The following is a 25,801-nucleotide window of genomic DNA, read 5'->3' as shown; positions in this document are numbered from 1 at the left end:
ACCTGAGCTGAAGGCAGACGCTTAACGACTGAGCCACCCAGGCGCCCCTGTCTTTTTTATATTTGATAAAGTATTTCTTCATACATTATCTTCTCCTTGTTACTGGTTAGGGAACTGCGGCTCATGAGGTTTGATAATGTGCCTGTGTTAAAGCATTTTGTTTTTCTGAATGAATGCTGTTTTCTGAGACTAGCAGGAAACAGCCTGTATAGCAAGTGTTCCTGAATATCAGATGTGTCCCTTTCACGTAGGACTTTGCCCTTATCATTTCATCCTAAAGAAAAACTGAACCAAAAATATAGTGGTGAACTTTTTATTAGTTTCCTGAGATCTAAAAATAGTTGTCTCTGTAAATGATTAACCCAGAGTGGTTAAAGAATCTTTGGATCCTTTTAACTGACTTGAGTCAATTCAAGATAAGACATCTTGAGATGATTTACAACCCACATTGGGGTTGACTAAGTCACAAAAGCTGGGCTAGTTTTATGAGGAGTGTGTGGAAGGAAACGGTGCCTAGTTCTGTCAGGGAGCTGCTCATCCTGATGTCAAGAAATGACAAAACTATAAATTCCAGAGGACCCTAGCAGTCATCAGAAGATGACATGGCCTGACTGAACCAAGCGCGAGTGTGCGCATGCAGGTGTGTAGCCCTCAGAAGTGGTCAGAGGAATGAGTGATCTGGAGGAAGGTTAGTGGCCACCGCGTGAAGGCCTGGCAGGACTGAGGGAGGGGGCAGCAGAGCAGAGTGGGCATGTACTAGGCACGGACCTGGGCCGGTCAGGGGGCAAGACCCGGCAGGAATGGGCTTTCTCTTCAGCAACTGCTGAAGACTTTATGTATCAGGCTCTTGGGTGTTACCATTAGGTCGTGGGGAACCCTGGAAGGCTTCTGGACAGAGAAGGAATGCATCAGTGTGTTAGGACAGCTGAGTTGGTGGTGCATGCAGTAAGGGCTGCCACAGGGGCAGGAAGCTCAGTTAGGAGGCTAAATTTAGCTGGAAGGTCAGAATCTCGTTATTTTTGCCCCCTTGTGTAGTCTGAAAACAAAAATGAAGAGAAAAGGCAAGTAAAAGAATTTTGAATGTCCAAATTAGGTATAATGTGCCTCTATCCTGGCAGAAAAAGAGAAAATACCATTTAAAAGATCAAAAAGAGAAAATACCATTTAAAAGAAGGCATCACTCGGTAGAAATTAAGGAAACAACATAGACGTAACATTTAAATAATTTTAATGATGGAAAGTGGAGTGCTGCCAGCAGATGGTGGGGCTGTCATCTCCTTTGGCCCAGAACCACACCCTCCCTGGGAGGGAGGTCCGTCAGGTTCACACAGAGCACCTGTCAGGAGATACCTACCTGCTCTGGCCCTGGTTCTAGGCCCAGTGGGACTTCAGCTGCACCCTAGGCTTCTCTTTCATCTTCCCTCTTTGAGATTGCCTGGCCTGGCTGTGCCTGCATCCAGTTGAGAACTAAAGACATTTACCACCTGATGGGATTTTATCTTTGTAAGCAATTTTACTGGTTTTAAAGGGGCTTGATTTCTCCTTGAAGCCTGCAATGACCCCAGCCTGAATGGATTTGCAGCAGTGGTGCCCTGACTCCTTCATTCTTGGGACAGGGGAGGCAAGGAGGCAAGGAGGCCCAGGGAGCTGGGGAGGCACCCCCTCGAGGCTGGGCTTTACCTGTCTTTACACAAACAGTTTATTCTTTCAAATAACACTTACTGCCCCAGGGTGTTGCTGTATCTTTTTTTTTTTTTTTTTAACTCTTTCCTCTTTTTTTTCCCTCTTAGGATGTTTTCATTGGATTTGGAGGAAATGTGATCAGACAACAAGTAAAAGACAATGCACAATGGTACATCACTGATTTTGTAGAGCTTTTGGGAGAACTGGAAGAATAATATCAATTTTTATACGGTTCATAACAACTTCAGGTTAATTTTTTAAAGTTACAGTTTGATACCGTTTGCTTACAATTGCCTATTACAACTTAATGTATAGATGTGGTACTGATTATCTGTACTTCCAAGTAAACTATGGAAAATTGCTCTTTTTTAACTGCAATCCCAGCATTATTATGACCATTAATTAGCTGGAGAGTTTTATAATCTGAATTCTTTATGTATTTTCCTAGCGATATTTTATTTGAAACCTTTTAAAGGTGGATAGTAAATGAAACACCTTCCCTATTGGAGATATGGGTTAGGCAGCTTTAAGTAAATGTTGGTTTTCCCTTTGGTAGGTAAATAAAAGTTTATCCATATATCAGTACAGATTGGTGGCATTGTCACTTTCTGCCTATCATGTATTTCAATATCAAATATTTCAAGTACTTTCAGTGTTTGAGTAGAAACAACCTCCAGGCAAGGAACGAAGGAGTTGGAGACCCCACCCTGATCACAGGGCATCGTGCTGGTCACAGGGCAGCCCCCACCAACCCTCACACTGGGCCAGAGAGCTGGAGGTGCTTTCTTAGCTCTTGGAATTTGTCATATTGGGACTGTTACAAAGGCTTTTAAAAGAAAATGGAGCCTTAGACAAAAGTAGTGACCTTAAAAAATGGGCATTTGAGGGGCGCCTGGGTGGCTCAGTGGTTAAGCGTCTGCCTTCGGCTCGGGTCATGGTCCCAGGGTCCTGGGATCGAGCCCCGCCTCAGGCTCCCTGCTCTACAGGAAGCCTGCTTCTCCCTCCCCCACTCCCCCTGCTTGCGTTCCCTCTCTTGCTGTGTCTCTCTCTGTCAAATAAACAAACTCTTTTTTTAAAAAAAAAGGGGGCATTTGATAATCACATGAAGTAAAAGAACTAAGAACACATTTTACTCATCCCAAATGAGTTTCGCCTTAAATGAATTAAGAAGTACCTCCTAATAGCCTATATGAACCATTCTTTCTTAACAGAGGACTTGGAAAGACCTGAAAGCCAGGTTTGTGTTTATTCTGTGCGGTGCCAAGATTTCAGAACATGCTTTGAAAGTATGCGGTCATATATCCTCCCTGGCAGAAAAATGAGGGAGGATAAAGCACAGCTCTAGGGAGAGGCATGCAGTCGACAATTAAGTAGAAAGGCCCGGAAGGGTTGAATATAGGAAATTACTTGAAAAACTTATAATTTAACCAAATAATCAAATTTGGTCAAATAATCAGGTTATTATGTAGCCAAATAACCAAATCAGATGAATCAGATTTCCTTCCAAATCCGAGTTGCGAGCGGAGAGCCGTCACATAGGTGTGGGCAACGTTTAAATGAGACCCCAGACGACGAGGCGGTGAGGGTGCTTGCCGGCAGCTCGCCCGCCGGCCGTTCCGGGGCTTGGGCACTTTGAGCCCAGCCGAGCTCTGGGGCAGGCCCCGGGCGGGCCGGCTCCGCGGAGGGCTGCGTACTGCCGTCCCCCGGGGACCCAGCGCGCGGGCGGGAGCCGCGGGCGGTGGGCGGAGGACCCAGGAGCTTTTGGCCCCTAACGCTTCCAAGGCCGGCCTTCCCCAGCGCAGCGGCCTGAACAGGACCCTTTTAAGCCGGTAAAGTTAAGAATTCAGGGTTTTCGTGGTATTAAATTAAATTAAATTAAATTGAAACGGTGGAAGTCCCTCAAAGCTTTTATCTGCTTAAAAAAAAGAGACAACCCCATGGCATTTATCTCATACGCCAGCCCCCTTCTGTGGTTTGCTGTTAGGATTCTTCTCTCTCTTCTCCTGGAGACAAGTGTTTCTCCATGACTCCTGGGGCGGCCCGCTGGGCTGTCACTCCCAAGAGCTGGGCAGAGCGTTCCAGACCTGGGGCAGGAGCCTAGGAGGATTCTAGAGGATTCCAGAGATTCAAGTGGTCGGCCTCAGTAAATGTTGGCACAAGCATAATGGCTTTGGCCTCTGTGACCCTCAGGATTGTTATGATCAGGTTCAGAAAACCTGGGCAGTGATCTGACCACATGTCACACTGCTTACTTTCACATTTCCAAGGTGTTTTCACATGTCCTCATGTGATTCTCACAACCCTGAGGTCAGCAGCATAGATACCGCTGTCTTTTTAACAGACGGCAGCAAGCTCACAAAAGTTAATGACTTTCAGAGCTGGAGCTCGGGCCAATGATTTCCACAGCGTTCTTCATCGTGTGCGTTGCTGGAGAGTTAATTTACTGGGGCCAGGAGAATCTACCGTAAGCTAACACTTAACACTGTGATCACAGGTGTTAATGTATATTAATGCAGTAGATGAGATTTTATTCCCTAGGTTGGAAGACCTATTTTACAAAATATTCAAGTGGTTTCATTTTCAATGGTCATTGAACTCTGCAAAGAGTCCTAGTTTTAGCACTAGTTAATAGAGGACCATTCAGTACTTTGCTGATCAGTTTCCACCTCTGAACATATTTTGATGTATGTTTATTATTTTCCTTTTGAATTGTTTTTACTGAGTTTACCTGGGCATGTATCTTAATTTCCAAGGATCGCTAGAACTTGCATCAAAAATAGTATGAATAAAGACACTGCCCTGCTTTCCGAGAGCCTCATGTCAGTTGGAGCTGACAGTCTCCATACTTTCTCTTTTAAGATTTTATTTATTTATTTGAGAGAGAGAGAATGAGAGAGAGAGAGGGAGAGAGAGAAACAGCATATGAGAGGGGGTTGGGTCAGAGGGAGAAGCAAACTCCCCACAGAGCAGGGAGCCAGATATGGGACTTGATCCCAGGACTCCAGGATCATGACCTGAACCGAAGGCAGTCGCCCAACCAACTGAGCCACCCGGGCGCCCTCCATACTTTCTCTTTTCTTATCTTCCCTTTCTCCATTTACTTTCCACCTCCCTTCCTTCTGTCCATTCATCAAGCACATTATTGAACATCTACTGTGTCCCAGCCAGAAACTGAAGGTATCAATTTAATAAATATAATGCAGAACTGAAGAAAGGCTCTTTCACAGGCAGCCATGGTATGAATAAGGGGGAAAGAAATACGTTCTGTCAAATGCTGGTTTTAGGAGAGCAAAGTGTGGGTCCTAGAGGGCTTTTGAAAAGAAGTAGGGATGATACCACATAAATGATAATTAAAAATGAGTGGGCTTGTGGGCGCCTGGGTGGCTCAGTTGGTTAAGCGACTGCCTTCGGCTCAGGTCATGATCCCGGGGTCCCGGGATCGAGTCCCACATCGGCTCCCTGCTGAGCGGGGAGTCTGCTTCTCCCTCTGACCCTCTTCCCTCTCATGCTCTCTATCTCTCATTCTCTCTCTCTCAAATAAATAAATAAAATCTTAAAAAAAAAAATGAGTGGGCTTGTGCAAGTAATATTCACCAGGCTTACACCCAACGAATGGAAAATGAGTTTGGAAGTTTTGAATATTCCTAATGAAAATTTGTAGTGGCACAAAATAATACAATTCATTCTTCTATGGGCATTTAATAAAAGGATGTGACAGATTGGGCAGGAATTGGTAAAATAGTGATTATTTGATAAAGTAGCATAATGAGAGAACGTTCTTGTAAGTCACCGAGTGACCACCATGTTACTCAGTTAGCGGTCAGTTTTCAGACCTCCTCTAACCCAGTCTCGCAGCAGCATTTGGCACGGGTGATCTCATCCTTGACGGACTTTGCTCACTTAGCTTTCATGACATCCCACTTCCTTGAGTTTTTTCCTCTTTCCCTGATGGGTTTTGACTCTCTTCCTGGTTCCTCCTTACCCTGGTTGTCTTCTCTGTCTACACGCACTCCCCATAAGACTTTAAATTCTCTATGCAGACAATTCGCAAATGCCTATCTCCAGGTGAGACTGCTCTCCTAAACTGCAGAATTCACACGTGCCTACCTGGTATCTCCACCTGGGTATCTGCATAGACCATCTCAAACTCAGCACGAGCAAAACAATTCCTGATCTTCACTTCCCCACATCTGTTGCACCTAACCACCTACATATAGCCTTCCATCCTTCCAGTTGTGGAGGACAGGACTTCGGTCACTTGATCTTTTTTTCTTTCATTCACACTCCACAATCATTCGTTCAGGAAATCATCTTGGCTCTGCTGTCAAGATAAAATCAGAATTTCACCATTCTCCCTACTTCCACTGCTACCCCTAGTCCAAGCCACCATTTAAAATGTTGAGTCAGATCATGCCCTTCCTCTGCTCAATACCTTCCAGTGGATCCCATCTCGGAGTAAAAGTCAAGGTCCCTCCAGGGGCTCCCAACACTCTACTGATCCAGCCCCATGACCTCTGGCTTCTCCCACCAAGTCCTCCCTCCCCCGTTTCAGCCACTGGTCCCCACCGCTCTAGTGCATGCCAGGCATGACCCTGCCTTAGGGCCTCTGCTGTAGTCCATCCCCTCAGCCTGGTGGGACCCCCTTCCAAATGCTGGCTCACTTTGTCACCTCCTTCAAGTTTTTGCTTAGATCTCAGCTTTTCAGCGAGGCCAACTGACAATACTGCATACCGCCTCTCCCAGCCCACCCTTAGATTCCTGATCTCCATTACCCTGTTCTACCTTCCCCCACTAGAGCACGTATCAACTTCTACCATATCATGTAACGTAAGAGTATTTTATATTTTAATTGCCAGTCTCTTCTCACTGGACTGTAAGCTTCACAAAGGCAGGGATCATGTTTTGTTCATGATGTTCTTCCCTGTGTCTGATGCTTGGCACATAACAGAAACTCAGTATTTGTTGACTTGAAGGAAGACTAAAGCCTAGCGTGAGGCAGGCTGCTTTGTGAAATCCAATGACTTGATTAGGACAGAAATTCCTCTTCCTAGAGTAGGGTATATTCTGAAAGAGCTCCATTTTACAGTTTGTTGCTCTGTGCTTTTCTGAACAGAAAGCTCCTTTAAGAAAGCAACACAAAAAGAGAAAAGCAAAGCTTCTAAAAGAAAACCTCATTCTTGCATATTCTATTTGGCATCTGGACATCATGGTGCTCACCAGATACCGAATGGCCCCTGGATAGGGAGTTGGGTGGATGATGCAGTTTAGAGAGCCTCATCTAACTCATTCACCAACTGTGAGCTCAGTTGTGAGGGTTAATTTTATAGGTCAACTTGACGGCCTAAGGGATGTCCAGGTAGCTGCTAAAACATCTCTGGGTGTGCCTGTGAGGGTGTTCCTGGAGGATTAGCATTTGATTCAACAGAATGAGTATACAGATCCTCCTCATCGATGTAGGGGGGCATCTGATCCATTGGTGGCCCAAGTGGAACAAGGCAAAGGAAGGGCAGATGTAGGCTCTCTGCGTGAGATGGGGTGTTCATCTTCTGCTCTCAGATACTGGAGCTCCTGGTTCCTGGGCCTCTGACCTTGGACTAGGAGTTAAACCATCAGCTCTCCTGATTCTCAGGCCTTTGGACTTGGGACAGAATTGTACCATTGGTTTTCTTGGTTCTGTAGCGGGCAGATGGCAGATTCTGGGACTTCTTGGCTTCCATAACCATGAGCCAATTCCTGTCTCTTCTTACGCGTATCTCATCTAGATATCCTATTGGTTCTGTTTCTCTGGAGAACCTTAACGCCCTAGTGAATGATAGAAAATTCCGGACTTCTGCAGGGTTCAAGTCCACACAACTTGTAAGTGAAAATTCCCTCCGTTCCTAGCAGTTTTTTTTCCCAGTTCCGAATAGCTAGATCACCAGTAAAGCTAATTCACCAGTAATACTAATTCTACCATTTTTCTTTATATAGTGTAGAAAGCAGTTTCATATAAATAATTCTTTCATTCACATCCTACAAACGTGCTCTGAGCACCCAATTAGTACAACTGCTAAAATGCAGGTCTTCTGTGCTGGAGCTCCCCATCCCTTCTCTCTCCTCCTGCTTCCCGTGGCATTAAGAAGTTACAAAGATTCAGAGCTGAAGGGATGTTAAATGCCATGGGATTCCACCTCCCCATTTTACGGATTCAGGGAACTGAACACCAAAGACGGGAAGTACCTCGTCAAGGAGCAGAGCCTGGACTTGGAAGTGCCTGTTCTTCTACCAGCTGACCCAGTCCCCCAGGCCCCAAGCCCTGGTACAAACACCCGGTCCTCAAAACACTTCGCTAGGGCGCCTGGGTGGCTCAGTTGGTTAAGCGACTGCCTTCGGCTCGGGTCATGATCCTGGAGTCCCGGGATCGAGTCCCGCATCGGGCTCCCTGCTCAGCAGGGAGTCTGCTTCTCCCTCTGACCCTCCCCCCTCTCATGCTCTATCTCATTCTCTCTCTCAAATAAATAAATAAATAAATAAATATTTAAAAAAAACACACAACACTTTGCTAAACGGCTAGGGGGACGCTGAGGAGCTTTCTTAATATTTTGCTCTGTAGACTCACATATGCCCACTCAGCAGGGACAAGCTGTTTTTCAAGAGGGACAGGGTCATTCTCAGCACAAGTTCAGTAAAAAAAAAAGACTACAAACAAGTAATATGTGAAAATCAAGAGGATTTTATTGATTTTTATAGGTTCTTGGAGAAAACCATTCACATGTAAAAGTTTGACATTTGCTCTGAGATTTATTCACACTTTATTTTACACAAAAATTCTTTAATTTGGGGGTCAGACATAATTTTTCACTTCAGTGGGACTTTCACATGATGACAGTCACAAAATAGGCACACTATGTTAAAAAAAACTAAATCAAACAGAGCTAGACAAAGTATGCACTTTATTCCAACTTAAATCTCAACATGCACCACCCCTCATACATGATCTTGAAGTATCTGCTATGAGCTTACTAAAACATTAACTACAGGATGTCTGAGGTCACAAATGATTGTTTACAAAATAAAACCTCTTTTCCTAATGCTACTCGTTTTATTATAGAAAAATATTACAAATAAAAATTAGTGCTATTCAAGGTGTTCATTTCAAAATCACATATGATACACAGGGTCAAGCCATTATTTCCCCTCATATCGAGCTATCACAATACACTATGTAAAGACTGAATTACTGATTAAGGGTACCTTAGCAACCACTACCAGCTTAGTAATGACATGTCGTTTACTATGCCAACTGATTAAAAATGAGAGGGAAGTAAAACATTTTCAGGTATTGGGTACGCTCTTAATTTGTTCCGAGTCTGAGGCTCAGAAAAATTGCTAGAGTAACATGACAAAATTTATATTTCTTCCTGATACAAGAAATTTGTCTAAAAATCTGTAACTATAAAACAGATTTGCTTTTTATAAAGAAATGGCTAACTTTTTTTTCATGGTTAGGTTCCTATTTGGAGAGGATTCAAATTTTAATTTGGGCCCTCTTTTCCCAGAGGGTGGAGAAGGGTAGCTGGTAGTATAAGGTGTATTCAACAAACACAGGGATGTTTCAAAGAGGACTACAGAGCACTGTTACAATCCAACTCTAATCGTTTCCTTTCTTGTGATTATGTAAATTTTAAAGAAAAGAGGCCTCTCACAAGCTATATACAGCAGTTTACACTTCAGTGTTTCTTTTTCACTTGATATACAATTAAAATTAATTTATGACAAATACTTGTCACATAAATTTATGTAGGCACGTCTAAAATCTGTTTACTGGAGGGGTGAGGTCTTCAGTGGGATCATGATTCTGGATTCCATTTCCTGAATAAGTGGGACTGAAAACAAGGATCAAGATTATTGTGCTTGTTCTTTTCTAAACAGATTATGGTAAATGTACAGTAACAAACAGGTTGCTGAGAATGTTCAGAAGACATGCCGCTTGGAATCAGAACAGAGTACTGGAAAGTAGAGAACTGATCTCAGGGACAGAAATATACGAGCTAAGGGTAGATCAGTTAACATCCCGGGAGATGTTTTTGAAAATTAAAGCAGATTCTATCTGGAGATCTGTTTCATTTGTCGGAACTTAGGAAAGTCCATGTTGTAAGAAAAGTGGTGCTTTCTCAAAAGGTTGAGAACTCTGAGCTAAAACAAAGTCATATAAAATCAAATCATACTGCCTGTGACTGTATAACCAGCACTTGTAAAACTCACTGCTGAGTCAAATACGCCTCTGGGAGCTAATGAACATGTAAGAATAAGCAACCAGTCACATACAATTATATGATGTTTTGACCTAAAAGACAAGATAATACTTATTTTCTGGAACAAAGTACTCTTTGATCTTCTTAGTAGTATACGGGCTTAAATGTACCTGACAAGCAACATGATTGGTGCTTACTACCTGGGTCAGTATTACTGGGTTGTATTCAGCCCAATTGTTCTTATAAAAATCAAGCCACCAGGACTTCATAGTATACATGGACATGCCCATGCATACACGTGTACACACACAAAGTCAAAATGTCGAATTAATTTTCAAAATTACTTTTTAATTGCTGTATTACAGTGTTTTTGGGACTAGATAATTTTGATGAGAAAGGGAAAGCTTAGAAAAAAATTGTGTAATAAATATTCAGAGAATATAGAAAAGTACAAAAAAAAAGTAATGATGTAAAATTTCCAACATACAAGTGTCTGAAAACTGTACCAGACAATATACACACTTGCTATTTTTTTTTAAGATTTTATTTTTAAATAATCTCTACACTCAATGTGGGGCTTGAACTCACAACCTTATGAGATCAAGAGTTGCACACTCCACTGACCAAGTCCACCAGGTGCCCCCCCCCCACATACTTGAAAGAATGAAATTTCCTTATTGAAAAGAAGGCAGGTAACTATTAAGGAAAAATCTGACTATTCTCCATCCCCCCCCGCAACCTTGTTCACCATCCTAGAGCAACATACTATTTAACAACAACAAAAAACAAACCAAAACACATATTAGCCTTGAGGGGGAAAGAACATAAAACAGTAAGATGAGAAGAATGACAAGTTTTATGTTTATGAAAGTATTACCTGTATAATATACCAATTCTTCCCAGCCATGTTTATGCCATGCTGCATTCCGTATATCTTCCCTGGTTTGAAGATCCTTGTAAGCTGAAAAAGAACCACACAGAAGAAGCAGGCTTAAACCAAACAAAATGTCCTGCATTCCACTAGTATGTCCATCAAGTCAGCTGCTCAGCTAGTTTTCTCAAACAGACCACTCTGGGGATTTAACAATAAGCTGAGATCACTGCGAGCTGGTTACTCTGAGCAAAATTATGTTAGGCCTTGTGAGAGAAGCAAAATAAACAACTCTTTAAATTTGAAAATCCAGTGGATCCAAGACCTACCTTTCAAACCAAGTGAATTTCTTCAATAACACGTTAAATTTATAATCAGAAACCGTCAGGCTACAGGTAAGCAATATTCGATTCCATTTTGCTCAACATTTCCAAGCACTACGATGATGTGCTGGACAGGCTGTGTTCAATGCAGTGGAGAGCAGAAGGACAAGTAAAGGCAAGGTCAGCCCCTGCTGAGCTCTGGGGTATGCTTCAGAACCAAGCCCACAAGGGCACGGAGGGGACGAGAGGGCTGTCTGGAGGGTGTGATTTGATCACGTGGGTCTCGAAGGTTGAAAAGAACGTCGACAGGAACAGAAGAGAAAGCTGCTCCAGGTGGAGAGAAGAGCGTGGTCAAAGGCATCAGAATCTTCGGTGTCATGTGGTGCAATTCAGGTACCTCATCTGGGGGCCTTGGTTTCTGATTCCCAGCCTAGGCAACCTGCTTCCAAGTACTCACCAGGGAACTACCTCCTAGGCATCTTGACAGGGGCTCAGTCAAGACAAGGACAAGAATCAGGGCTTCTAGTTTCTCTTCTGGGACACACACCTGTTCTCCACAAGACTTCCTTTCCCTGATGAGAAGACCTACCCTCGTAGGCCTAGGAGTTTAACCATCTAAGGTTTCCCTCAAGTAGTAAAGGAGTATACATTTATTACATGCAATTTTGAAGATGCTGAAAAATGGAAGGAAAACAAATCTTGTACCTCTCACCACCCAGAGCAAAACAGTTAGCATTAACGTGACAAGCAGCAGCCTTGCAACTGAGGTCAGGTGCATGGCCGGTGCACTGTGTGCTGACACACAGGTTGGGGAGGGCTGTGTTCTTATTTTTTTCATTTCAAATTTTAATTTTCGTAATTAAAAATTTATTATTATGGTAAAACATGCACAGCCAAATTAACTTTATTTTTCATTTTTCATTTTTTTAAAAGATTTTATTTATTTGTCAGAAAGAGCGAGCACAAGCAGGGGGAGCGGGGCAGGCAGAGGGAGAAGCAGGCTCCCCGCTGATCACGGAGCCCAACGTGGGACTCGATCCCAGGACCCTGGGATCATGACCTGAGCCGAAGCCAGACGCTTAACGGACTGAGCCACCCAGGCGCCCCAGCAAAATTTACTTTTAACCATTTTAAAATGTACAATTCAGTGGCATTAAGTACATTCACAATTGTCCCCTTCATTACTATCCATCTCTAAAACTTTTTACCATCACAAATTAAAACTCTATCCACTGAACCCTAACTCCCCATTCTCCCTGCCCCCACCCCCAGCCCCTGGTAACCGCTACTTGGCATTATCTCTATGAATTTGCCTATTCTAGGCACCTCATATAAGTGGAATCTAATGTTTTCAAGGCTTATCTATGTCGTAGTATGTACTGGCATTTCGCTCCTTTTTATGGATGAATGTGCGTACGTACCACATTTTGTTTTATCTGTTCATCCGTCAATGGACATTTGGATTTGGGGAGGCTTTTATGTTATTATTTTCTGTTAGCGAGGCTTTTGAAGGTGGGAGGCACTTGAGCATATACATATTACTGGGGAGGGAGCCCCTAGATGGGGTGGTGCTAGAGCAAATGGATGGAGCAAGGCCTTGCAGAAGGGGGGGGAGGAGTGGCATCAAGTGCAAGGGTAGAAGGAGAGGTGCTACCTGGTAGGAAGGCCTGCTTTGAAGCCAGACGTGCCCAAGTCTGAGCCTGGTCCAGTGACTCAACAGCTGTGGATTCTAAGTGATTTATTTATCATCCATGAGTCACAGGTACCTCATTGTGGTTTGTGGTTGTAGGGATTAAAGAGAATGATGCTTAAAATAACCAACACACTGGAGGTGCCTGACCAATGTGGTTCTCTAAAAAGTATGGAAAAGTGAGGGTAAGTTTTTGGGGCAGGCAACTGAAAATTCATTTCTGCATATCTCAATACTTTTTCCTATAAAGGAGGAAGCAGGCAGTGAACATTTGGGACACTTAACTGGGACAACAAAGGAAGGCAGAGAAAGGCACGGCCTCAGAAAAGACACGAGCTGCAATCTGGCCACTTTCCAAAGCCGAAGCACCACACTGTTCCTAGCTTCTGCGTCTGCGCTCCGAGGATGATCTTGGTGGACTCCTCATCTTGCTGTTGATGTGTGAAACCTCAAGCCCTTCCCGCGGGACAGAGTTAAGGGCCTGGGACGCCCTGGTGCCTGCCTGTCTCCTCCTTCACCTGGGAGCTCCCATCCAGACACACTGTAAGCCCTGACACGAGTGCAGTCCCTGTGCTCGTGTACCGAGGACGTCTGGGAAGGTGTGCAGGCGCCAAGCGGGAGAGGAAAGTGTGCAAAGGGAACAGGCCTGACTTTTCAGTTTATATTCTCCGGACAGAACACATACTATTTAAAAATAATAATAATAAAAACGATGTCAAACCCAGAAAGGTTAAATTATGTTTAGCACAATCTCCAAAGGCAGATTTTAAAGATGTGTTTCCAAATGTTACATGTGAAAACTTTTCCTTCCTTCCTTCCTTCCTTCCTTCTTCCCCCCTTCCCTCCCTCCCTCCCTCCCTCCCTTCCTTCTTTCGAGATTTTATTTATTTTATTTTGGGAGAGAGAAGGAGAGAGAGAGCACAAGTAGGGGGAAGAGCAGGGTGGGGGGAGAGGGACTGGAAAAGAATCTCAAGCAGACTCCTTGCTGGGCACGGAGCTGGACCCGGGGCTCGATCTCACGACCCTGAGATCATGATCTGAGCTGAAACCAAGAGTTGGACGCTTAACCGACGGAGCCACTGGGTGCCCCTTGGTGCAGGGTCTTCAACTGCTCACACGCCAGGGAAACCCCGTGTGTGCAGCTGAGCTGAGCATCTGGTCCAAGCAGTGATTGATGGGGGTCTCCTCCCCAGACCCTGAAGATTTGGGGGGGAAAGGGGTTCCCATTCAGACTTAGGTCCCCGGCAGCTCTCCTACCATTTAGCCAGTCTGCATGATTTCATTTTCTGACCATTTTTTATAATCTCCCGTTTTCCCATCACTGTTCTGCCCCTTCCTTCCTGCATTTACCTGCCAACCCATTTAGATCGTATTCACCTTTTACTGGTTTCCCCCAATTACGTGTAAGTTTATATCCCCGTAAGTGCTGGGGGTGCCCCGAATATAAACCCCTATGTTACTGATCACACACACTGCCTCGTGGCAAGTCCCTCGTGTTGGCTTTCCCCTCTCAGACCCGTCACCAGTCTCTGTACGCCTGCCATGCCCACACAGCAGGCGGACGGTGCAGCACTGCGTGCGACTGGATAGGCCAAACCAATACGTCGGTTAATTAATATGGTCTGGAAATGAGTTATGCTTTTCATTTCTTAAAAAAGTAGGCTCCACACCCAATGTGGAACCCAATGTAGGGCTTGAACTCATGACCCTGAGATTAAGACCTGAGCTGAGATCAAGAGTCAGACACTTAACTGAGTCCCTTCATTTTTTTTTAACTTTTAAAAAAAATTTTATTATGTTATGTTAATCACCATACATGACATCATTAGTTTCTGATGTAGTGTTCCATGATTCATCGTTTGTGCGTAACACCCAGTGCTCCATGCAGAACGTGCCCTCTTTAATACCCATCACCAGGCTAACCCATCCCCCCACCCCCTCCCCTCTAGAACCCCGTTTGTTTCTCGGAGTCCATCGTCTCTCATGGTTTGTCCATTTTTTTTTAACTTTAACAAACATATACAGATGTGCCCAAAATGTACCAAGCTATTACTCAGACCCAGTTCCTGTTCTAGCAGGGAGACAGACACAGATAGCCACCGTGTGACAACCTACATGATACCGGGCTCTGGGGGCTCAGGAGGGGAGAGACATTCACTGGGGGGCGAGGGGGCATGCCCGAGTCAGGACCGGAGAGACACCAAAGACGGTGCCAGACAGGAGTGGGTGGGGATGGAAAAGGTGACAGAAGGGCCTCCAGAACGATGGAATCAGACACAAGGCAGGCCGTGAGTGAACATGTGGGGAGCTGCCTCTCTGGATAAAATGCAGGATAATTTCTGAAGAGCCATGGGAAGTGTCTAGAAAGGGACAGCAGCTGTATCATCGTCTCTCTCCCATGGCTGTGTGCTTCACTTCTCTTGTTCCTTTCACCGCTACCCCTACTCTCGTACCAGCCTACTTACGTGCCCCGAGGCTATGGGCCTTTCACTGTTGACTCTTTCCTTCTAGATAGCCCAGCACTTACTTTCTATCTGTGATGTTTAGATTTGCTACAGTGTTTATTTTTTAAAATATTTTATTTATTTTCCCCTGCGCCGCTTGTGGGGGGCCCAAGTCCTTCTGATCGAGGCCCCCCAAAAAATAAAAAAAATATTTTATTTATTTATTTGACAGAGAGAGAGAGCAAGAGAGGGGACACAAGCAGGGGGAGTGGGAGAGGGAGAAGCAGGCTCCCCGCGGAGCAGGGAGCCCGATGCGGGGCTCGATCCCAGGACCCCGGGATCACGACCTGAGCCGAAGGCAGTCGCTTAACGACTGAGCCACCCAGGCGCCCCTGCTACATTGTTTAAAGTTACTGACTTGCGATGTGCTTTATTGCCCTAGTATAGCTTATTTGGTAATGAACTCTGAAATCCTAGTAACACAAAAATGAAGGAAAAAATACATACCCCAAAGATGATGTACCATATATAGCTGCCCAATCTGAGAGAAGAATCCTCCCACTGCTTCATTACCGTCCTGTCTGAAGCGAATCGCACGAGCCCTGTAAGGAAAAATGACAATGTTCGGATACTGAACTAGGTATGTCGAAAAGAATCCGATTTCGTCTGCCCTCAGAGCAAGTTGTACGATATGAAGACAAATTGTTTTTTAACTATCAAATGCAGTTGAAAATTATTTTAATGTAGATAACATATATAAGATGTAAATGTACTTTTCTGTAGCTGTAAGTCATTTTTGGGGGAAGCAGACAGTAATTAATGACTCTTAAAATCAGTGCTCGAGAATACATAGTCGAGAAAATTGGCTGAGGATAGGACCCATCAACTTAAAAAGAACTGCTTCTCTAAGAACGTGCTGATAGGGAGTGAGGGAAACGTGGATGCTAGACCACTCAAGATGCCAGAAGTTACTGTGTCTTAGGGAGACAGGGACCACCCCTGGAGAATGGGGTTTAAGACAGGGATGAAGGGAGCACACCTTCAAAGCACCTGCAGACCATGAATTCTGGAAAACACACCGAAGAACCATGAACGTGGAGCTTCCTGGCAATACACCATCACTATCAAAATGGAAGCTGCCTCATAGTATTGTCATAGTGTTGTGTGGTGACAGATGGCAGCCACACTTGGGGTGAGCACAGCATAATGTACAGACTTGTCAAATCACTGCTCTACACCTGAAACTAATTTCACGTGTGTCAACTATACTTAATAAAAAATGAAACAAAGAACCCCTGCTTCTTGTTTTTTTTCTTACCAGAACAAACCATCAGGATAATGAATACCAAATGGCATTCCTATGTGTGGAAGAATGTGTGTATATATATGTGTCTATGTGTCTAACATGAAATTGCGATTAAGTTGGCTAAAAAATGGCACGTCTTAAACTTTCAACATTTCCTACTGCAAAAGGTATCAGCTCCTTAAACACCTTCTCTCTTATTTGCACCACGCACTTTATTTTTATATCTAGTGATGCATCTGAAATCCTAAAATGGTTTTAAAAAAAATGTACAGGGGCACCTGGGTGGCTCAGTCGGTTAACCATCCCACTCTTGATATGGGCTCAGGTCACAGTCTCAGGGTCCTGGGATCGAGCCCCTCATCAGGCTCCACACACAGCGGGGAGTCGGCTTTTCTCTCTCTGCCCCTCCCCCAGCTCGGGTATGTGCATCCGCGCTTTCTCTCGCAAATAACATCTTTTTAAAAAATGTGTATGTTTTCCAAAAGCAGTTTTCTTTCAAGAATCAAACTTGAAAATGAAGGAAGTGGCTTGAAGTGATACAAGGAGGTCACCTGGGAAAGCATAGCTGGAGTCCGTCAGAGACTCCACACCACAGACCACCAGTGTATTTACATCAACACTGCCCGGGTTTGGGCCTCAAGTCTGTCACATCAAGGTACCAGAATTGACAGGACTTAGGAAGATGGATTCATTCTCATTAACTTAAAGGAGCTGGAGGCATATGAACAAAGATTCTAATCTACTAATATTTACAGTGAGACATAACTCTTGAGGGACAAGAGATTCAAGTTGGCTTGACCAGTACATTCTTGTCCTGGAGGCAAACTTCATAGCAACTGAACTGGCACATCTCAAGGCAGTGGTGGGGCACAGGATCAGAGCAAGGGCAACCAGAGTGGGAGTGATAAAGCCAGAGTCCTCAAGATCGATTTATGCATCTCGGCTCTCATCCCCATGAGCTCAACTCTGAGGGGGACCCAAGCTTTCAGGTTCTTCTGTGGTGAAGGAGGGATCTCTTGCTATTGCCCCCATGGGTTACCCCCAAACGATATTAAAATCTTTAACGCTTCTAGTTAGAATTAAGTGATCAATAACTTCACAAAAATTACAAATCTGATTGGTAAATTATTGAAATTGAGCAAATCACTTTGACGTGCACTCTAACTCAGGGAAAAACTGTCTTTCATTGATAGTGATAAATATTCAGGATTATTCATTCCATTATGAATTTTTCTAACTCAGTTACAGTAGGCAAAGAAAACATACTTGCCTTAGCCTGGTAATAATCAGAAGCATGTACTGAAGAGGAGATCACCATCTTAAATAGTTACCTATGTGCCAAAATATAAATTGAATGCTGAACTGGCTTTATAAATACTTGTTTAAATAACTAAGAATAACCTCAGTACTTCCTTGCGAAGTTCACAGTGGGCAAGTCTTAATAGTAACGTGCAAAAATAGAACTAATGAATGATCCTATTCTGTGGGCAACTAAATTATTACATTTATAAGGCCCCTCCCGAAAAAAGGTCTCTTATTAAAGTGGTGCCTATAAAACAGTGGTAGCCAATTAAATAGGTATGTCTTAGTTTTCAAATTAAAAAAAAAATCTAACTTGCATTATGTAACCTCTGATGACCCAAAATGAAAAGATTTATTAGAAATAAGAATCACAGGGGTGCCTGGCTGGCTCAGTGGGTAGAGTATGCGACTCTTGATCTCCGGGTTGTGGGTTCAAGCCTCACGTTGGGTACAGAGACTACTTAAAAATAAAATCTTAAAAAAAAAAAAAAAATCCAGACCGTTTTTTGGAGCTAGAAGAGATCTTAGAAATTATACAGTTCAAAGCAAGATATTTCATAACTGAAAAACGAGAACACATCTAAGTTGAAAGTAAGTAAAAAGTCACAGATTCTCATTTAAAGATAAGGAAACCAAAGGGTTAATATCTAATGGCCAATAACCTACTCTTGTATCCCTCTTAATTACTGAGGCTTTACATTATTATAACTTCTATTTGTTTTTTTTCTCACAATAGGATTTTCAAAAACTATATAAAATTATGATTGTAAAAGTTGGTGTTTTGTGATAATGCTAATGAGTATGCTTCTTGCATTTCACCATTAAGTTTAATGTGATGGAAGATGGAAGAAATGGAAAGTTTTATCATTTATAGATCAGGGCTCGCAAAACAGACCCTCAGACTAAATCCCACCTTCTGTAGCTTGTTTTCATGGCCCAGAACCTAAGAATGATTTCTACCTTTTTAAATGCTTGGAAAAAATCTCATCAAAAGAAAAATATTTCAGGGCCGCCTGGGTGGCTCAGATGGTTGGGTGTCTGCCTTCGGCTCGGGTCATGATCCCAGGGTCCTGGGATCAAGCCCTGTGTCGGGCTCCCTGCTCAGCGGGCAGTCTGCTCCTCCCCCTCCCTGTGCTTCTCCCCCCGCTCATTCTCTCTCTCTCTGTGTGTGTCTCGAATGAATAAATAAAGAGATCTTAAAAAAAAAAAAAAAAGAATATTTCATGACACATGAAAATCATGACATTCAAATTTCAGCATCCATAAATAAAGGTTTGTTGGAACACAACCATGCTCATCCATTTACAAATCATTCTTGGCTGCTTTCACACTAAAACAGCAAAGTTAATTGTTTTAGACACAGAATGGTCCACAAAGCCTAAAATATTTACTAACTGGTGCTTTACAGAAAAGTTTGCCAACCCGTGATTTAAATAAAATATTCTCTATTCTTGGGCGCCTGGGTGGCTCAGTTGGTTAAGCGACTGCCTTCGGCTCAGGTCATGATCCTGGAGTCCCGGGATCGAGTCCCGCATCAGGCTCCCTGCTCAGCGGGGAGTCTGCTTCTCTCTCTGACCCAACGCTCTCTCTCTCTCAAATAAATAAATAAAATCTTTAAAAAAAATTTAAAAAAATATTCTCTATTCCTAATTTTTAAAGTGCTTCTTATTAGAAATTCGTGTCATGAATAAAATAAAACTGGTATTGAATCTTATCAAATGCCTTCTGAACATGTATTAAGATGATTTTTATATTGTTAATTTGTGCCCATTAAAACACTCTGGCCACCTAGATTTTTAAAACATCAGGACTTGGATGCCTGGGTGGCTCAGATGGTTAAGCATCTGCCTTCGGCTCAGGTCATGATCCCAGCGTCCTGGGATCGAGTCCCGCATCGGGGCTCCCTGCTCAGTGGGGAGCCTGCTTCTCCCTCTGCCTCTGCCCCTCTCTTTCTGTCTCTCATGAATAAATATTAAAAAAACCACATCAATACATTTTCTTATATTTCAGATCTTTTCAAAAAGCAATGACCACCACAGAAACGGTTGAAGCTCCCTTTGCATTCCTCATCTTCATCCCCTCCCCCCATCCCCATGAGTCACCACTTTGTGGAAGCAGTTACCTCTCTTTTGAAGACAAGTCTTCCTGTCCATGGTTTTCTATTTCTACTTCATGTGTACGTATCCATGAACAATAATTATATCTTTTTATAGAAAACTTGTTTATAAACTCTCGTTATATCATTTTAAAATTTACTTAAAAGACATCGTGTTGTACATATTCTCTAACTAGCTTTCTCCTCATCTTGGTGTTTTCAATATTTATCCGTGACCCGATCTGTTTTATTTTTATTTTTTTTGAAGATTTTATTTATTATTTGAGAGAGAGAGACAGCGAGAGGGAACGCAAGCAGGGGGAGTGGGAGAGGGAGAAGCAGGCTTCCCGCCGAGCAGGGAGCCCAATGCAGGGCTCGATCCCAGGACCCTCGGATCCTGACCTGAGCCGAAGGCAGACGCTTAATGACTGAGCCACCCAGGCGCCCCCCGTGTTTTACTTTCACCACCGTGTTAAGATTCTACTGCACGAATATACTATAGTCCATTTCCCTCAGACACATAGGTTGTTCACAGGTTTGGCAATTGACCTTTTCTTCATATGTAACTACCAGTTTCCACCATCCATTCAGTGTTTACCAACCACCCAGGATGTGCCAGGCCTTGTAGACAGAGTCGCAGAACTGGAAAGTGGGGCCTCCCCTGGGGTGACAAGCACTCTAACAGAGGCATGGAGGCAACGTGCTGGGGTGCAGAGGCCAGACACCGGTTACACACTTGACTGTGTTATACTGATCAATTTCCTCATTTTGAATTATCCTTGGATTCATGGTATAAATTCTCTTTAGTGAGGTGTGTCATTAGCAGCTTCACTGAGGTATATTTTATATACCATAAAATTCAATTAGATGCACAGAACTTTTTTTTTAAGTAAATTTACAGACTTGTGCAATCATCAATCCAATTATGCTAAGATTCCTTGTGCCACCTATAATCCTTTTCTGTTGCCACCCCCAGCCCCAGGAAACCACTCACCTTCCTGTCTCTATAGATTAGACTTTTCTGGACATCTCGTACAAATGGAATCATAGACTATGTGCTCCTTTGGACTCTTGCACATAGCAAATATTTGTTGCACATATCAGTAGTTCACTCCTTTTTATTGCTGGAGAGTATTCCATTATGTCGATATACCACAACTCATTTATTCTTTCCTCTGCTGATGGGCATTTAGGTTGTTTCCACTATTTGGTTATTATGAAAAATGTTATGATCATTGTATATGAGTTTATATGATGGATGCATGCTTTCATTCTCTTGGGTATATACCTTGGAATAGAACTGCTGGGCCATATGGTAATTCCATGTTTAACATTTTGAGTAACTGCCTGTTTTCCCAAGTGGCTGCACCATTTTACATTCTCACCAGCAATGTATGAGGGCCCCAACTTATTCACAACCTCCCCAACATGTGTTATGTCCATTTTTTAACTGGGTTATTTGTCTTCTTATTATTGAGTTGTAGGATTTTTTAATACATGCTGGATACAAGTCCTTTATCAGATATGATTTGTAAAATTTTCTCCCAGTCTATGACTTATTTGCCTTTTATTTTAAAATGATGCCCTTTGAGGGTGCCTGGGTGGCGGCTCAGGTCATGATCCCAGACTCCTGGGATCGAGTCCCACATCGGGCTCCCGGCTCAGTGGGGAGCCTGCTTCTCCCTCTGACCCTATCCCCTCTCGTGCTGTTTCTCTCTCTCTCTCAAATAAACAAATAAATAAAATCTTTAAAAAAAAAATTATCCAACCTTTAAAAAAATAAAAATAAATGATGCCCTTTGAATTATAAAAGTTTTTAATTTTGATAAACCGTAATTTATCATTTTCTTTCGTGGGCTGTGGTTTTCGTGTTTTATCTAAGAACTCTTTGCTTAGCCCTAGGTCACAAAGATTCTCTCCTATGTTTTCTTCTAAAAGCTCTGTTATGGCTAATTTTGGTATATATGTAAGGTAGAGGTCTAAATTCATCCTTTTGCAAAGATCCCTAGTTGTTTCAGCACCTTTGCTGAAAAGACTGTCTGTCCCCATTGAATTGACTTGGTGCATGGATTGAAAACTAATGGCTCATATATGTGAGCTTATTTCTGGACTTGCACTTCTGTTCCATTGATCTGTATGCCTGTTCTTATGCAGTACCACACTGTCTTGATTACTCTAGCTTTGTAGTCAGTTTTGAAATTGAGAAGTGTGAGTCCTTCAACTTTGTTCTTCTTTTTCAAGGTGGTTTTAGCTCTTTTGGGTCCTTTGCATTTCTGAAGCCTTCTGGGGTTTTGACTGGGATTGTGGTGAATTTATAGATCAGTCTGGGGAAAAATTGGTACTTTGCTACTTAAATGAAGAAAAAAACAAGCAACTGTGTCACTGTGGTGCTGTTTATATGACAAAAACAACACTCAGGGGCGCCTGGGTGGCTCAGTCATTAAGCGTCTGCCTTCGGCTCAGGTCATGATCCCAGGGTCCTGGGATTGAGCCCCGCATCGGGCTCCCTGCTCCGTGGGGAGCCTGCTTCTCTCTCTCCCACTCCCCCTGCTTGTGTTCCCTCTCTCACTGTGTCTCTGTCAAATAAATAAATAAAATCTTAAAAAAACAATAACAACAAAAAAGCCCCCAACATTCCAAAAAAGGTAATATCCAAGAAGAATATGAAATAACCTAATACAACATTGGGGTTTTATTTTAAAAAAACCCAGAATCCTTACCTCTCATATATATATATAAAATATTTATGGATGAAATGACGTATTATTTTATTGTGAAATTCTTAAAAAATTCAATTTAATGACATATTATTCAGGATTTACCTTCAAATAATCTGGGTTGGGAGAGTTAGACCTAAGCAAGGTTGGCCATGTGCTGGTAATGTCTGAAGCTAAGTAGTGGGTATGGAAGGTGGAGAGATCCACAGTATTATTCTCTCTAGTTTTGTGTATGTTCAAAAAATTTGATAATAGAAACATCAAATAAAGCAGTCTAGTATCAAGTCATAGCTTTATCCCCAGATTTTATTTCTAGAATTAACACTATGACCTAAAATAATCTATTAATAAGATTGCAAACTCATCATTTGGGAATATACTCACCAGTAATTGCCCCATTCAATCATAGTTCCTGGCTGAAAAGAGATTTGGATTTTGGTTTGTTAGTTCTTCTGTGAAGAAATTTGGAAATAGTATAAAAATATCAAATGACAAAACTAACTTAAAAATTACTTTTAATAATGGGAAGTGTAACAAATAAAAAAGGAAACAAATTAATATTATTTACCATGCTCATTTCTATCCCATAGTGGGAGTAATATTCTACTCTAATTCATATAAGAAGGCAATATTTACAGTAAGTCATCCAATTATGGTTATCAAAACCATAGTTAGGCCCATCCTCCAGACGTACTGAACTTATGATTAAATTGTTGGTATCCATTCAGACTTTATCGTGAAGTTTTTAAAAAATTCAATTTAACTGAATCCCTATTTTTTCCCATATAATGGTGAATCTTAGACTACTAAGAACTACTGCTGCAATGTACTCCTTTTAATAATGTTGTTATGTTGCTATCTGGGGCTTTCTTTCTAGTAGTCACTTAGTGGGGAAACATGAAAGTCTTACAAAATATTATTCCCTTTGACTCTTACAGTGCCGTGTAATTTATTCCGCAGTCTCACATTTATTAGTTGCTCTAGTTCAATTACAGCAAATGCCACATGTTACAGCTAGTCCTGCATGTTAGGTCTCTCCTCTTAAAAACAGCAATGCTACATGGAAAATGTCAAATAATAAACATTATATGGAAGATTATAAAAAACAAAAGAGCTTAGCAGAAGAGAAGGAATGAGAGCGAAGAAGATAAAAAAAAAAAGGAAAGAAGAGAGGGACTGGACAGAAAAGAAAACAAACCGATTAAAATATTATGCCAAACACACATCACAAAATGTAAACTCAGGGCGCCTGGGTGGCTCAGTTGGTTAAGCGACTGCCTTCGGCTCAGGTCATGATCCTGGAGTCTCGGGATCGAGTCCCGCATCGGGCTCCCTGCTCAGCAGGGAGTCTGCTTCTCCCTCTGACCCTCTTCCCTCTCGTGCTCTCTGTCTCTCATTCTCTCTCTCAAATAAATAAATAAAATCTTTAAAAAAAAAAAATGTAAACTCAACTTTTGTTGCTGGCACTAAGGGGTGCTTACGCCTCCTCACAGAAGAATGAGAGGGCCATTATCCCATATTTCAGTACTTACTCGGAGCTGGTAAGATCTGAGTTCATATATATTAGGTCCTGACCGTGGGATAGGCTCATTCCAGAAACTGAACTCCAACAGCAGCTGATTCCTCCTAGAGAGAAGCATGTTGCTTCTTGCCTTGCGGAATTCCACAAATTCCTTAGAGGGGGAAAAAAAAGTGCTCATGATATCTGCTAATATTTACATATAAACCCATTTTAGTATCATTTATGTTCCTCCTATAATAGAATACTATCATAAAAAAGGGTCCCAGGTGGCCCGAGACAGCCCTGGTTTACATTTTGTTGAACCAACATAATAACTATAAGCACTCACTTTCACTCTCAAAAGTGTCCAGATTTAGATGACAAACTTCATGGCCATCCTAATTATTTTAGTAACAATGTAAGCAAATTTAATTTCCTACATTTTTAAGTTCTCCTAATGGTGTCTGACAACATTTTAATAGAAGTGACATAGAGACTACAAAATACCAGATGGTCCAAAAGCCACTTATATTTGGACTGGGAATCTACACAAAAGGTTTTCTTTCCTAATAACATATGGCTGTTAAAATTCTCTTCCCTGACCTGCACCTATTACTGAAGGGAGGGGGAGGAGATGGAAGTCAGCCCCAGGGAGAGACTATGTGGTTGGCGGTTCCCGAAGCTGATATGCGTTTAGGTAATCCAGGGCGGACTGTGTCTACCATGCTGATTTACTGGCATCAAAGTACCAGCTCAGCAGTTTCAAAGTACAACTGACTTTTACAATAAGAATTGTTATGTTAATAGTATTACAACTGGTTAATTATGTTTCAATACAGCTTCAAGAATCCAAATAATAAAACTTTTACTACAAAGAAGTTTATTACCGTTAAAAAAACAAGGACAGAAAAGAGTCATTTAATTCTGTACTATCATTTATTATATCATTAGTCTGAATAAATAAACATTTTTCAAAATCATTACCTGATTTTCTTTGAGTTTACTCATGACCTCTGTGAGGGCTGGATAGCCTCCTTCATACCTCCAGAGGTGGACTGAAATATATTTTGAAAAAAAAACACACATTTAGAGTTTCATGATACTCCTACCTTGAAAATAGTCTAATACACATAATGTTAATACAAAATTGTAATGTGCCATGTGTTGGCATATGAGTTACACCATAAAGTTTCAATAATGGATTCAAATGTTAAAACAACAAAAAAAAAGTAGTTTTTGAATTACTGGAGAAACTACTTTAACCACAAAACTAGACTGAGACTTGGAAAGCTTTGATTATAAAAACAAGCATTAAATTGAATATTATTTAAGTCGTTAACAGCAAAGGCTTAGGGAACAAGTGTTTATTCCAAAGACTTCTGCTTCCTACCAGCTTGATCCTGCTCGCCATACCACGTGTTCCAAGTCCCCACCAAAGTACAGGGGTAATGCTTATCTTCATGAATCTTTGGCAACACCTCTTGACTTAAAGAGAAGAAACAGCAACACTAATTAAACAACTGACAAGATTATACCAGGTCCAACACATGATCAACAATAGGAAAAAGGCCATCTACTCTCTTCTGACAACTGACCTCAGAAATATTTGTGATAAAAATACGTGCAGAGTTAACC

General features: G+C 42.2%; 2 protein-coding genes across 11 annotated transcripts in view; one reads left to right on the top strand and one right to left on the bottom strand.

Annotated features, from left to right (window-relative positions):
• The window catches only part of PSPH (phosphoserine phosphatase), a 61,459-nt gene extending 47,795 nt beyond the window's left edge, over positions 1-13,664 (top strand). For 5 of the 10 annotated variants that reach the window (XM_027614086.2, XM_027614088.2, XM_027614085.2 and 2 more), the window contains one exon: positions 1,791-2,599. In XM_027614086.2, coding sequence (XP_027469887.1) covers positions 1,791-1,898 — 108 coding nt within the window. In that variant the 3' untranslated portion in view covers positions 1,899-2,599. Of the gene's footprint in view, positions 1-1,790; positions 2,606-13,051 lie in introns of those variants that run through there. The other 5 variants (XM_027614089.2, XM_027614091.2, XM_027614082.2 and 2 more) reach the window with 4 other exon arrangements.
• Positions 8,376-25,801, bottom strand: part of NIPSNAP2 (nipsnap homolog 2) — a 31,680-nt gene continuing 14,254 nt past the window's right edge. The window contains exons 4-10 of the mRNA XM_027614095.2: positions 25,557-25,651; positions 25,151-25,221; positions 24,198-24,338; positions 23,050-23,081; positions 15,753-15,847; positions 10,795-10,878; positions 8,376-9,548 (exon numbers count right to left, since the gene is read on the bottom strand). Of these exons, the coding sequence (XP_027469896.1) occupies positions 9,484-9,548; positions 10,795-10,878; positions 15,753-15,847; positions 23,050-23,081; positions 24,198-24,338; positions 25,151-25,221; positions 25,557-25,651 (583 nt within the window). The 3' untranslated portion in view covers positions 8,376-9,483. The remainder of the gene's footprint in view (positions 9,549-10,794; positions 10,879-15,752; positions 15,848-23,049; positions 23,082-24,197; positions 24,339-25,150; positions 25,222-25,556; positions 25,652-25,801) is intronic.

This window comes from Zalophus californianus, chromosome 10 (genome assembly GCF_009762305.2).
Source record: "Zalophus californianus isolate mZalCal1 chromosome 10, mZalCal1.pri.v2, whole genome shotgun sequence".
In the NCBI taxonomy this organism is placed as follows: Eukaryota; Metazoa; Chordata; class Mammalia; order Carnivora; family Otariidae; genus Zalophus; species Zalophus californianus.
Note: the sequence above shows the minus strand (reverse complement) of the source record. Positions and strands in the feature narration are given on the sequence as shown.